The sequence below is a fragment of the Octodon degus genome, unplaced genomic scaffold (genome assembly GCF_000260255.1).
Source record: "Octodon degus isolate 3935 unplaced genomic scaffold, OctDeg1.0 scaffold00047, whole genome shotgun sequence".
NCBI lineage: Eukaryota > Metazoa > Chordata > Mammalia > Rodentia > Octodontidae > Octodon > Octodon degus.
In genome coordinates, this window is record NW_004524623.1 from 963,327 (window position 1) to 978,009 (window position 14,683).

The window sequence follows — 14,683 nt, forward strand, 5'->3', positions numbered from 1 at the left end:
GCGCGAGTGGCCTAGACGGCCGGTTGAGCGGCGGCTGCAGCTGTCGCTGCACTGTCTGCCGGGGCTTGGGCGCGCGCCGCGGAGCTCGCGGGGCGGACGGACGGGCGGGCGGGCGCCGCGCCCCCTGCCTGGCCGCCTGCGCGCCAGGGCCAGCACTATGAGCAGCGGCTACAGCAGCCTGGAGGAGGACGCCGAGGACTTCTTCTTCACCGCCAGGACCTCCTTCTTCAGGAGGGCGCCCCAGGGCAAGTCCCGCGCCGGCCAGCAAGTGAGTGGCGCCCGGGTCCGGCCCCCACGTGGCTGCGGCGGCGCGCGGGGATGCTCGCCGGGAAGCAGCGGGGCGCCGGGAAGTCGCTTCTGTCGTCTGGGGCCCGGGAACGTGTCTGGAGCCCGCGCCTCTGGGCGAGGGCGGCGGGAGGAAGGGCGGAGAGGCCGAGCCGGCTGCAGCCTTCCGCGCCGGAGGGCCTCGGCGCCTCCCCCTGGGTCGGGCTGCAGATGGGCGGCGGGCTGCGAGCTCGGGCGTCGGCTCCCGCGCCCGCCCGCCGTGGTCGTCTGCTTGCTGGCTAGTGGCCTCCGAGTGGCTCGGGGACCGAACTAGTGGTGGCTGTGGTGACAACTTAGCCCGGTTCCTCCGGGGCGCGCCGGTGGGGGAGGGGGGCCGGGGCCACCTGGGCCGGACTGCGATGGTCATTCACTAAGCTCCCCGCGAAGTGAAGGTGTGGGTGCCCGCATGTTCTGCAAACGAGCTGAGCTCCGGTGCTAGGTAGAAGCAGGGCAGCGAGAGCTGAGCTCGGGGCCGGTTTCTTCCTTTTTTGGAGGAAGCATGCCATGGGAAACATGAGTTGGGAGAAAATGGAAGAGGAACTTGTGCCAGTTTTGCACGACCGTGATCTTTTTTTGTTATTTATTTTTTCTTTTCGGAGGCCTTCCAGACGGGGCATTTGGGCTGGACTCCGGGCTGGCCCTTGAACCCGCACCAGGGCGCCGCCGCGCTCACATCAGATCACAGAAAGCTATAATGGAACAGACATGTCGCTCTTTAAAAAAAACAACAGGCACGCACAAACTTTCTAGGGGGGCCAGGGAGATGGTTCAGTAGAATAAGCGCTTCCCTCGCAAGCGCAAGGGCCTGAGTTCAATCCCCGGTTCCGAAGGGGCGGGGGGGGGTTCTAGATCACCGTCCTGGGGACTAGAAGCAAGAAAAGTAGTCTAGGAGTCCGAGGTGTAGTTCTTCAGTTGGCGGGGAGGACATGTGTCCAGGCCGACCTTGCCGACCTTTTAAGTTTTGAACCACTTTCTGAGGTCAAATTTCTGAGATTTGAAAGGTGCAGTATTTTCAGCCTCTAGAAGTCGGGAAGAGAGGGTGGTGAAGGACTAGATGGAAGTCAGGGTCCTCTGAACCGCCTCAGTCGCTAATCTAAGTGAAGTTCGGAGCGGTCGCTGTCCCCCTCTCCGCCTGAAGGATGATTTCCTTACTCTCAGTAGGGAGCCTGCTAAATGGCTCGAGTTTGGAAAACAGCAGCCCACCCCATCTGTTGTGGAAAAATGGCACGTCCCTGTGTCTTCCTACCTTGCTTTTCTCTTTGTTGCTCTCCCCTTTCTTTTACTTCTCCGCTTTGTACTTTCTCATTCCACTTACGCTGCTCTTGCCATTTGACACGTGGAAACAAGCTCCTGCTAGTTTGAAGGCTATTCCAGAAGTTGGTCTTAATCTCCAGAAAACTTGCCAGTTCTTAGATTCTCCAGGAACGATATTTTCCTTCACAAAGGCTGGAAAATCCAGATTGGAATTGTATGAGGACTCTTTAGTGCTTTTAAAGTAAAGAAAGCATTTCTTTTTTTTTTTCTTTTTTTTCTGTGTGTGTGTGTGTGTGTGTGTGTGTGTGTGTGTTTTGCAGAACCCGGGATTGAACTCAGGCCCTTGCAAGAAAGCATTTCTTTCTAGGTTTATGTGCATATAGTAGTTTTATGTGATTTATATGTAGTCATTTATTTGTAAAATTCCTCAAATGTTTGTAATACTGATGTAATATATATTGCATTATGTACACATACATATATATTTATGGCTTTTAGAATTAGCAAAACACTAATATAGTATGTCTTTCCAAGGATTATGCTGAAAATCGTGATAGTGAACCCTAGTTTCTGGCTTGAAAAGTTCAATGTATGCTCTGAAGCCCCTTTGCCTGTGTATTTCCCATTCTAGCATAACACATTCGAGGTACAGAGTTACAGGAATTAATTGGCAGGTAGAAAAAGTGTTCTAAACCGAATTGTAATGGGCATTTTGGTATATTTAAAGAAGGAACTGAGTCTTAATTCCTGATAACATTTGTGAATAAGGAAGTAAAACTTATACAGTGAAACATTTTTGTGGAACATTTATGTACAGTCAAATAAGGCTTCATTTGATTGTTTATGATTATAAAAGTAAGATTAGCACCTGTGATGCTTTGGAGCAGTGAAAGTTCCTTTCTCTAGAAAGGAATAAAGAGAGATATGGCTGTGGAATCACTTAGGGATGATAGTGTTTCTTCTTGTTTGGTGCTGTACCACTTGGCGGAAAAGCTAACAAAATAAAGTTTATAGAACTGAACCGAGAAAGCAAGATGTTTGTGGTGAATACTGGGTGAAGAAGAAGGGGTAGGGTGAAGGGATGAGAGCTTTCTTTCTTCTCTTTCCAGTCAGGGAACATAATCCAACAATAACAAAAACCTTAAAAACTTGAAGAAAATGCTATCTTTTTTATTATTTTATCTTATACCCCTTTCCTTATTATGGGGATTGTATTCCTTATACAAGGCCTTCTTCATCCTCGGCAAGTGTCTATACTTGGCTACATTTCCAGCCCTCTAGTTTCTCTCTCAACCCCTCCCCTTTCTCTCTCTCCCTTACTCTTCCCCTCTCTCTCTTCCTTCCTCTCTCCTCTGCCCTCCCTTCCTCTCCCTCCCCCTCACTCCTCTCCATCTCACTCTTTCCCTTCTTCCCTTTCTCTCTGTCTGGCTCCCTGTCCTCATCTCCTTCTCTCCCTCCCTCCTCCCCAACCCTCCTGGGACCTGACACATAGTTGCTCAGTGAATACTAGTTGAGTGAATAAACATTTCCTGGCGTGATAGTATTATCCCAAGAACCTTTTGAAACATTAAACTAATGAAAGATGAGGTATCATTAAGTAATTTCTAATGGTCCACACTTAGCAGGAAGGTTTGGATTTGAGTTTTCTTCTTTTTTGTTTTTTTCTGGTGCCAGGGAGTGAACTCAGGACCTTGCACTTGCCAGGCAGGAACATGTGCCACTATTCTTAGCATAAGAATACTTTCTGTAAATTAGTTGTTTCTTAAAATTTTTACTCTCACATATTGTCATTACGGTGCATCATTTATGTTTTTTTGGATTCACTATATTTCAAAGGATCTACTTAGTTGTATGTAAGCAGCCCAGCAGTATCAACAGTTTTGTGATTTAGAGTTAGTTTGTTGTTTGTTTTAGACAGGGTCTGGGGTATGTAGTTCTGGCTGGCCTTGAACTCACCGTGGGCATCCGGGCTGGCCTCCAACTCAAAACTGCCCTCCTGCCTCAGCCTCCTAGGTGCTGGGATAATGATGGGCACCTTGTATGTGTCACTTCAACCAGCTTGGAATTTGTAACTTATCTCTTCTGATTTACTGACTACCAAAACATTACAGGTCACATTCAGATTTCCAAAGATAGAAGGGCCTAAAACCATTCACACAGGGCAGGTGGTGTAGCTCAGTGGCATAAATGCCTGCATGGCAAAACGAAACCAAACCATCAAAAACAAAACCTTCCTGTGATTGTTAGAGAATTTCTTACCTCTGAGCTATAGCCATCATCCTTCTTCCTGAGGTTTTAGCCGTGTTCAGGAATAAAGGTGTGAGACATTTTTGCTTTACGAGTAGGTTAGCTGAGACATGTCAAGAAACTTGAAATTGTCTTCTGAACAATCCACACTTTAAAAAAAAAAAAAGTTATGCTGAAATGTTTATGCTGGTCATGGTGGTGTACCCTTTTAACTCCAGCACTCTAGGAGGCTGAGATAGGAGGATGGCAAGTTCAAGCCTAGCTTTGGCAACCTACTTAGGGAGGGAGACCATGTTTCAAAATAAATACTTTAGAATCTTTTTGTTTTTGTGATACCAGGGCTCGAACTCAGGACCTTGTGCTTGCCAGGCAGGCGCTTATGCTGCTGAGCTATCTCATGGGCCCATTGGAAATGCTGTGTCTGTTTCTTTGTGTGTGGGGGTAATTAAGACTGAGTATTTAGCTCAGTGCAAAGGTCCTGGCTGCAATGCCCAATTTATAAACTTAAAAGGAATTTTAAGTAAGGTATGTCTGTCTTATACCACACAGCAAGTGTCAGTTTTGTCCTGTGGGTTTTCTCCTTGTTGACCATTTTGTGGCTCTTTATTTGGTTATTGCTAGAGTAACAGTAATGAGTGGCCTTCTCTTACTGTCCACAGAAGCTTTGGAGGTAGCTCACTCGGGTTTAGTGTAGCATTTCACAACATTGAAGTGATTTGGGTGATGCTGATTTTTAATTGCTGGGCTACTGGCTGTGGCTTTAAGTCCCCACCAGCCATTCTTCCTGGTGCAGAGCCCATATGTCTGATAGAGTCCATTTTTACAGTCTTTTGGTTTTGTCTTGTTAATCTTTTTGGAGACAGGGTCTCACTATGCAATTCATCCTGGCCTTGAAATCGCTTTGCAGCCCAGTCTGTCCTCTAGCTCGCAGCAGTGATCTTCCTGCCTCAGCCTCCTGAGTGCTGGGATTACAGGTGTGCACCATCACCCCCGGCTCCCCACAGTCTTTATGGAAATTTTGTGTTTTTATGAGCAAGACTGATAAAAGCACATTCCTTTAAGTGAATTAAAGGTAGATTAGTCCCTGTTCTTAGCCTTCCGAGCAGTACCTCGGTACTGTGCTTCTTCTGGCTAACTTGTAAGATTTGGAACTATTTGGAAAGCAGTGACAAAACATTTATGAAAAGAAAGGCTAAAAATATCCATAATGTGGTTATTCTTCTTAGACTTCCTTTGGCAGTTAGTGCCTGTCATATTTTGAAGTTTCTTTTTCTAGGACAAAAAGCTAGGCGGACCCAGTGTTTCCCAGTGTGCTCAAATCCCCAGGCGGGAGCCTGAGGCTCCTCTTTTCCCCCTGAAGGCCCCCTTGAAGCTTGCTTTTGACCCCGGTTTTGTCCCCATGCGTTTAGCTATCTATCAGGACCCTTCTTCAGGGTGGTGAAAAAAAAGCAGCGTGGGGTAGATGCCTGCCAAGGGGCCTCTCGTCTGCGGGCATCACGGCTGCTGTAGTCAGCCTGGGCTCTTTTGCCAAGGAAGAGTTCTAGACATTGCCTAGGAGGAAGTCTATTCTCATGGCTAAGCGAGCATCGCTCCTGTCCCATGCCTCAGCTGTTGTTTGCCCTTTGGTATAATAATCTGAATTTACTTACTGATTTTTGAGACAGGGTCTCACTGTGTGGCCCAGAGTAGCCTTGGACTCCATAACTCAAGGAATCCACCTGCCTCAGCCTTTGGGTTGCCTGGGACTAGATTTGTATGCTGCCACCATGGGCTTCTAGTAGCCTTTAAGTAGGAGCATATAACTAGCACTCTAGTCGTGTTTGTCCTTTCTCTCTCAGTTCCTTTCAGAATCTAAGTTACTCCCCATGCCAGAGTCTTGCCCAGGAGCTGCCTGCTTTCCTCCTCCTTCATGGGTCAACTTAAATGTCAGTTTTTTCCCAGAAGTCTTTCAGAACCACCCATCTCAAATCAGTACCTTCTCTTCTTAAGTTCCTTTTTCCCTTCACAGCAGAAATGGTATTTGTTCCTGTGTTTTGTTGGATGTATGCAGAAGCTAGCCTGTACAATAAAGGCCAGGTTTGTGTGAAGGAGAGCTGGCTCCTTTTAGATGGATGTCCCAGCACTTGGTACTGTTAGGGTCATGTTACACAGAAACATGCTATAGGTAGGTGGTAGCTGTTGAGTTTCCACGGTATTGGTGATATGTTATTACTGGTTAGACATAACTCTTTCTATGTTATCCTTGTTTTAAGAAGCCTCTTCAATCATTTAAACAATGTATTGCGAGTGCTTACTATGTGCCAGGCGTGTGCTAGACTCAGGATAGACTGGTACCAAAATGAAGTCCCTAGTCTCATTCATTTTTCCTTTAAACCACTTGCGCCCTGAATGTATCAAAGAAACTCTGAACTTTCTTACAGTTTTTCAGTAACACAGGTATTGTGTAAGGTGTGGTAAAGCTATACATCTGTTTAGCTGGAAACATTGCTAGATAAGGATATCCTTGTGAAACAGTGTTTGAGATTTCCTTATTGACCTTTGCTAAAGGGCAGTACATTTATGGCTTTGATTTGCTAAGTTACTATCTTTCAGCAGAAAGAGAATCATCTTTAAGGGTAGAAAATACATGGAACAGAGTTAGCAACTCTAACCAGAGTTAAACAAAATATCAGCCAACATTAACAAAATAATTAACCAGTGTTCCATATTTTTCCTTTTCTTTTTGTGGTGCTGAAGATGAAATATAAGGCCTCATGCATGCTAGGCCAACACTTTACTACTGTGCACATTTCAATTCTTATTTTCCATCTTTTTTACCTCCTGTCATTTCCTTTGTCCTCTCTGTGTCCCTTCCTTCCTCCCTCCTCCTCTTTTTTTTTAAGATGAACTATTGCTAAATTGTCTAGGTTAGACTGAAACTCACAGTCTTCGTGTATCAGCCTCCCAAGTGCTGGGTTTATGGACATGTACCGCCATGCCTGGCTTCATGTAATTTAATCTAGACACAAGATCTAAGTTACCAAGGCTGGCCTAGAAATTATAATCTTCATTGCTCGACCTCCTGAGCAGCTGGAATTACAGACATGGGTCACTGTACCTGCTCTTAGGAGTGGCCATTCGCAAGCTGTGCTGGCCATGGGGAGATGCTGAACCCTTGAAATGTGGCTAGTATGAACTGAGCTGTAAATACAGAATGCCAGATTTTGAAGACCTAACTATCAAAGAATGTAAGATAGATTGCAATGATGTAAAAATATTGATTCCATGTAGTGTTGGTTACTTTTCTCTCATTGCTTGAATGAAGTATATGACACTCAAAATTAAGGAAGGAAAGGTTTATTTAGTTCTTAGCTAATGGATGCTTCTGTAATCAGCTGGTGAGGAGCAACAATTCATGGAGGTGGGAGACAGAGACAGCATCAAGAGCAGAAAGGGCGGAGTAGGGAGAGCAAGCCCCTCTCCTTCCCTTATACCTGTGCAGGCTATGAGTGGGTATAGTGCTCACACCCATAATCCCAGCATTGGACCCTTAATCAGTCACAAACTCCAGAAGCCCGCCCCTTGGCTGCACAAGGTTTAGGGGGGACATCTAGACACAAACTGTAATACATGTTAAAAAAATATTTGGGGTATATTGGCTTAAATAAAATTCATTTTGCCTACAGGGTAAATAAATAATTTAGATCCCCAGCCTGCCATGCTAGTCCCGCCCCCAGGACAGCTGAGACCTCATTGAGACTGGGCGTGGTGGCGCTTGCCTATAATCCTAGCACTTGGGAAGTTGAAAGAAAACAGGAGAATCACTCCAAGTCTGGTCTGTGTAGTGAAACCCTGTAGACCCTGCAGTAAATACAAATAATAATGATAATAATAATTTAGTGATATTGGGTATCAATCTCATGGGCACTGCACATGGAAAGCAAGCACCGTACGTACCATGGAGCCATAGCTCCAGCCATTATTTACCATTCCTGTTGGAAACTTTAAAGTTATCTAAGGAACTTGCATTATATTTCTGTTTGACAGTGCTCCAGGCTAAAGCAGAGCTGGCAACCCAGGCCAGTTTTGAGTGTCCCTCAGGGTGGGTGGCTTGGGGCGCCAAGCGGCGTGGTCGAGAGATTTCTTTGTGAAGGGAACTTGCTCTTCATGGCTGGGAAGAGTTTCTTCTTGACCCGTCTTAGGTCATGCATACCAGCATTTTGAGGTTGTGAAACTTCTGTGTGGGGAACTTCTATTTCTCACGTGTGAGCTAATAGGATAAAACCGTCCTAATGGCATTCTAAATGCAACTTTAGTTTGGCTTACAGAGAGAATAGGGGCCATTATTTCACAGAGTATTAAAACAGCAAGCTTAATGTGCATTTTATGGACCGTAATTGCTAACTGCTGCTCCATGAGTCAGTCAGCTAAGAATAATTTACTAATTATACATTGCAGCACTCAATTTCTTTTTTCAGATGCTAAACAAAGTGAGATAATTAGGACAGGAAAAGAATAAATTTGGGAATTGGAGACCAGAAGAATTAATTTTTTAGACACTGAATTTAACAGACTTGGAATGTAATCAGCAGTATTGTCTCGAACATGATGCAACTTAGCCAGGCAGGGTGGTGGGCAGCTCTAAGCTCAGCACTTAGCAGGCCCAAGACAGAAGGGCTCCAAAATTGAACCCTGGCTGGGCAACTTAGTGACTTAGAGAGGCCCAGTTTCAAAATAAAAAGGGCTATGTAGTCTAATGCGAAGGCTCTGGGCTTAATCATTCAGTACAGAAAGAAAAGAAAGATAGACTTCAGTGAAGGTGGAGCTTGTGTGTATGTATGTATAAGACCGGTGAAGGTGCATTTCTGAATTAATTTTCAAGGTATTTACTAGATATTGACAGTGTGCTAGATGAAATGCTAGCGATTTAACAGTGGACAAGGTAGGTTGAAACCTACTCTCACAGGGCTTAGAAGTTTATGTGGATCATTGAGTTTGGCTACTCAGGTGACACCATACAGTCCTGGATTTGTCCTTTGTGACTAGCTTGTTTCACTTAGCATAATAACCTCAAGGATCTCCCACGTTGGAGCATGTGTCAGAATTTCCGTCCTTTTCAAGTTTGAATATACTTCATTAAATGTTTATGTGATACTTTGTTTATCCATTTATCCCTCCATGTTCACATGGATTAGGGGGACAGGTATCATTTAGAGACCTTGTAATTCTATCCAGAAATGATATTGCTGGATATCATATGGTAATTTTATTTTCATTTTTTTTTTCTTCCTATTATGGAGGATTGAACGCAGGGCCTTTTGAATGCCAGACAGGTGGCCTAGCATGGGGCTACGTTCCAGCCCTTTTAATGTTTGACTTTGAGGTAGGGTTTCACTAAGTTGGCTGGGCTGGCCCCAAACTTGCCTCCTGAGTCGTTGGGTTACAGGTATGGTCTGTGATGTCTATTTTATTTCTAATTTGTTTTGTTCCCGTACCAGGAATTGAACTCAGGACCTCAGGACCGCAGGCTTGCCAGGCAGGTGCTTCACCACTGAGCTAAATCCCCAGCCCCTATTTCTAATTTTTTGATAAACACTGGACTGACAAATTTGAATATTGTTAAAGCTAGAACTATGAACTGTTAGTGCACAATTTCAGTTTTCATTTTGAGGTCTGTGTTGTATTTTATTCGGTACGAATTATGCTCCAAACATTGGATAATTTTATGTTTCTAATTTTTCTTCTATAGGGCTGGTCAAAAAGCTTAGCAGATTAAAGTGCCAGCCAGAGGTTCAATCCTGTGGTGGGGCGTGCGCCGAGATGACAATTGAGACTGGGCATGGTGGGGTGCACCTGTAATCCCAGCTCTTGGGAGGCTGTAAACAGGTAGATCACTATGAGTCTGATCTAGTAGTGAGACCCTGAACATCCTGTAGACCCTTCCCTGAAAATACAAAGAAAAGAAAATTTTTTTCTACTGTAACACCATCGTGAGCATTTTCAATTAGCAATTGCTGTGCCTCGCATAAACCTCATTGGTTGTGGTACTGCCACTGCTGTGCAAAGCTGTCATGACCATTTTGAGCATAAAACTTTGCCATTTTGTATTAGCTTTTTTAGATTGAATGTACAAAAATGTAATTTTACTGCACATAAGGATGTGACATTTTTATGTTGTATTCGCATGTTTTGCCAGTTCATAGCTGTATTTGTAATCAGTTTCTTTGTACCTTTAGCTTGGTTGAATGTGGTCATTTATTTTTATTTATTTATTTATTTTTTTTTGTGGAACCGGGGATTGAACTCAGGCCCTTGTGCTTGCCAGGGAAGCACTTATTCCACTGAGCCATCTCCCCAGCCTTGGTTGAATGTGGTCATTTAAATTGAAAATTTATTTAATAAGCAATAGCACTTGTTTGATTTTCATTCATCAGTTAACAGAGAACTTAATATTTCTCTGTCTTTCTGAGTGGATCTTCCTCTTCGGTGAGCATTGTGCTTGCATGGTCTTTGACCATGTGTTAGGTGGAAATCTTGACACAACAGTATTATGAGTTCTGTGCATATTTAGCTGTAGATGTTACCCTTTTCTTGTGTCAGTTGGATTTCAGATTGTTTTTAGGTTACAGTATATGTACCAAAGGAACATTACATATGTGGCTATTTTGAAATAATTCAGAATGCATTTGAGGCGGATGCCAGTGAGCCAACAAAATGCTCCTTGCTCTTGTGGTTGCCACATAGGAAAAGCGTTAAGCAGGCAGCACCAGCAGAAGGTGGGTAGCCAGTAATGCGACTTTTTTCTACTCCCGGAGAAAAAGAGACCGCAAAATCTTGCTTTTCTTTGTACTTCAATACATGTAGGGCTTGTTTTCCAACAAGAAACTGGGTTACCTCAGAAATAGATGGGTTATTGGAAGAGAAATATGGTAGGACAAACTGCTAAGAACCACCCACCGAAGAGAATTTGTACTGCTTACTTATGGGCTTATCATCTTGTTGAAAAATTGTAGTTAGAAAGGAATCTCGGCTCACTGTGTACTTAAAGGCTTGCTGGTGCCCTGTAGAAATCGTTGCTTAATCTTTTATAATCTGACTCCTTGTTTGTAATGTTTTAATTTCTCTTTATGATTTTTTTTTTAAATCAGGAGACTTAAAAAATGAAAAGTTATTGCTGGCTTTAGGATAGTTTATGAATTCTCTTAATCTCTATTTTGCAACTCAAATGAGTTTACCCTGAAATGTCCCCGCAATGCTTGCTCAGGAGAATCTTTTGATTTTGTTTTTCTTATCTTGAACTGAGACTTGAACCCAGGACATCATGCTTGCTAGTTTTACCACTGAGGTACATCTCCAGTCCTTTTAAAATTTTTGAGACAGGGTCTTGAGACAGGCTGGCTTCAACTGTTAATACTGCTTCAGCCTCACCAGTAGCTGAGATTATTTGTACGCACAACCATGCCTATCCCATTTTTTTCCCTTCAGCTTTCTATATTTTCCCAGCATGTATAGGATGTAGTTCTGAGCAAAAAACCAGATTTATGAAATTAGAAAACATTAAACTGGGCGTGATGGTGCATGCCTATAATCCCAGCTCTCGGGAGGATGAGGCAGGAGGATTGCCACAAATTCAAGGACAGTCTGAACTACATAGTGAGACCTTGTCTCAAAAAACGAAAACAAAAACAAAAAACCCATAATTAAATGTATCAATAGGAGGGAAAGTACCAGTACTAGAATGAAGTTTAGCAGTCCATAGTGTTTTACAATTAGCAGAGCATTCCAGGAGAATGAGAACTGTTGATTTTATTGAGTTTTAATTGCAGTGGAACTTTGAGATGAGAAAATTAACCAACGGAAGTGTTATTGAAGGGCCGGGGAGATGGCTCAGTGGAATAAGCTCTTCCCTGGCAAGCACAAGGACCTGAGTTCAATCCCCTGTTCTGCAAAAAAAAAAAAAAAAAGTGTTATTGGCACAGGCCTGAAGCAGATGCAGGTTTCCTATAAATATTGTGTAGACTGTTAAACAATAGTGTTATTTTTTGTGTTTTAGGTCTGTCTCTGTTTATAAACAGGCTGTCCAATGCCTTTTCTTTGTTTGCCAGTGGTTGTTTAGGGGAAGATACCGCTTTTTCAGGTCTTTCTGAAGTTGAAAAACTGCTTTCTTGCTTTTACTCTGGCTGTCGTTAGTCACGCGGCAGTCAGTCAGCATGAAGCTGCTGTGGTTAATTTGATTCTTGACGTCTTGTGGGTCTCTGCTACAGGAGATTTGTTCTGTGGACTATCCCTAAATAATAGTGCCATTTTAGTAGAGAGGGTTTTGAGGTAGGCCATGTAGAAGGAAGTAGCTTTTTAAAAGGCAAAGGTCGTGCCAATATCAACAAATCAACTTCAGATTCACTCCTAGGAAAGGTGGTGTTGTTACAGTTTTAAAATTAACCTGATGGGGCTGGGTGTGCTGGTGTACATCTAGTAGTCCGGAGGCTGAAACAGAGGTCATGCGAGAGTTCTAGACTATCCTGGGCTCCTGAACAGCCTGAACTCGGTAACAAGACCCTGTCTCTGCTGTCTACAGAAAAAAAAAAAAAAGTAACATTGATAGAGGGAGCTGAGATTTGTTCTACCTTCTGTGAGGTGGGCAGCTTTAGTATAAATTGGTGATAGCTCAGTGTCTTCATCTGTGACAACACTCACGGCAGTAATAGGCATCAATAAATGTTAGTGATTGTTCCCTTTGCAAGATTCTATTACATCTGATCACTTACCTCTTCACTTGAGGATAGAGGTGGAGTGGAGGTTGGCAGTGATTGAGAGGTGTAAAGTGAACTTTTCTGCAATCGTTGGCCAAGAGTGAAAGGCTGGCAAGAAATGAGGTGTCTCTTTGTCTTTGTTAAGTGACGTGCATTGGATGTCTGAATGTAATTAATAAGGATTAATACAGATTCAGGCATTCCTGGGGTTATTTTATTTTTAAATGCCTTCCATACCACTCATGCCTTTGCTTTTGACACCAGGAGCTGCTGCCTGCGATCAAGGCTGAAGACGCCTAATCTTAAATTTTGACCACCTTCTTCCTTGAAAGCAGGCCACCCTGGCTTGAAAGAGTATGAACATATTCAGTATATGAAAGTATAGTTCTTTTGCCCAGGACTTTTTAAATTGACACGTACCTTCTTCTTTTTGCAATTTAAACTTCCTCCTCTCCTCTCCGTCTCTGTGCTGCCACTGCAGGAGTCTTGCCTAGGGCTGCTGCTAGGATCTGCCTCTTCCTGGGGCCGGTAGTGGCCCTCTGGCTCATTGTTATGGACTTAGTCACTGCATGGTTTCTGGTTTTCCTGAGATCAAATAAAATGAGGTAATCTAGGCAAGGCCGAACTCCTTGGAGCCCATTGGCCGCCCCGCCCTGGCCGTCCCACCCTCAGAGCCGCCTGCTGCCCAGGGGATTTCAGCTTTGCTGGGTGCTTCCATTTTGGAAACAGGCTTGCTTACACTCGAATGCAGGCATTAAAGAAGCTCAGTGAATCATATGATCTGTCTGGCCAGTTCTTCAAAGTTCATTTATGTTCTTTGAACCTAGAATGAGTTGTGGAATCTGGTGGGAAACCTTCCTATGAAGGCTAGATGAGCCTTCTGGGTTTTGTTTGTATGTTTATTTTAGTTTTAGTTTTAAGCTATATAGTCCAGGCTGATCGATCTATTTTACTTACCATGTAGTTCAGGTTGTCTCCGAACTGTAAACCAGGCTGACCTCAATTTGTAGCAGTCTTTCTGTCTCAGTCTCAAGAGTGCTAGAATTACAGGTGTGTGCATGACTGACCCTTCTGGGTTTTCCTGTTCTCTCCACCCCCAGTGTGCTCTGCCTTTGGCTGTGTGCTTCTTAAAAAAAAAAAAAAAAAAAGATTCCCTGAAAATGGCTTTATAGGAATCCAAATGCCATATGTGCATGCTTGTTCTCCCCCCTGCCCCCGCCGCCCCTATTTTTTGGGCTCTAGGAGTTGAACTCAGGATTTTTGTGCTTGCCAGGCAGGCACTGGGCGACAGAGTTGTGTCCTTGGCCCCTTTATGCACATCTTAAATAACTAATTGGGCTGAGCTCCAGTGTTATCAATATATTCTTAAGTAAGAAATATAAACTTGGGCCAGGAGTTGGCATGAAAGTTAATTTATTTGGTAGAAGTTAATTTACTATTTGTAGATATTAACATGATTAATTGAAAACAATTTGGTAGGAACTTTTACTAAAGCAGTGTTCAGTAGAAATCTTTGGGGACCTAGAACTGGGAGAGACTGCATTCTGGATCTGTCATTTACTAGTTCTGGGAGCTTGAGAAGATTCCTTAATGAACTTCATTGAGTATTGGCTTCTTAGAGAGGACCCAGTGAGGTGGCGTGTGTGCAGGGTATTCCTAGAGTGTAAGCTGTCACAGTTGCCAGTGTGACAACATCTTGGATGTGCCCAGAGACCATTGTAAAAGTGGGTTTTGCTGCTTACCTTGTCTCATGTTGATTATAAACTACCAGCCTGCCATAGCACTGAAGGCAACACTTGATGAATTGTTGTTGAAAATGAATTTATTCCCTCATCTTGTCTCTATTTTTACCTGCTAAGTGGTGGTTTGGGAATCTGCCCAGTTGATATCTTAAGTTTTAAATTACTTTCAGAGTTGATTTTGGTGCTCGTGAAGCACTCATGCTTTGAAGAAAGATGACATTCCAGTTCTCCGTCAGGTATATGAAGTAACTTGAGAAAACTTGATCTTAAGTCTTCCAGGATATCCTGTCTACAGGCTGCAAAGGGCAGATCACATGTAGTTTACCACCATGCAGACATTCTCAGAGATGTCTTACTAGGCAATTAACTATCTTTCTTTCTTTCTTT

The 14,683-nt window shown here is 43.6% G+C and overlaps 1 protein-coding gene across 2 annotated transcripts in view; it reads left to right on the top strand.

Annotated features, from left to right (window-relative positions):
• Nucleotides 1–33: 33 nt before the first annotated feature.
• Rassf3 (Ras association domain family member 3) overlaps nt 34–14,683 on the top strand; it is a 77,103-nt gene continuing 62,453 nt past the window's right edge. Inside the window, exon 1 of one of the 2 annotated variants that reach the window (XM_023716311.1) lies at nt 34–268. In XM_023716311.1, coding sequence (XP_023572079.1) covers nt 158–268 — 111 coding nt within the window. In that variant the 5' untranslated portion in view covers nt 34–157. The remainder of the gene's footprint in view (nt 269–14,683) is intronic. The other variant, XM_004632128.2, reaches the window with a different exon arrangement.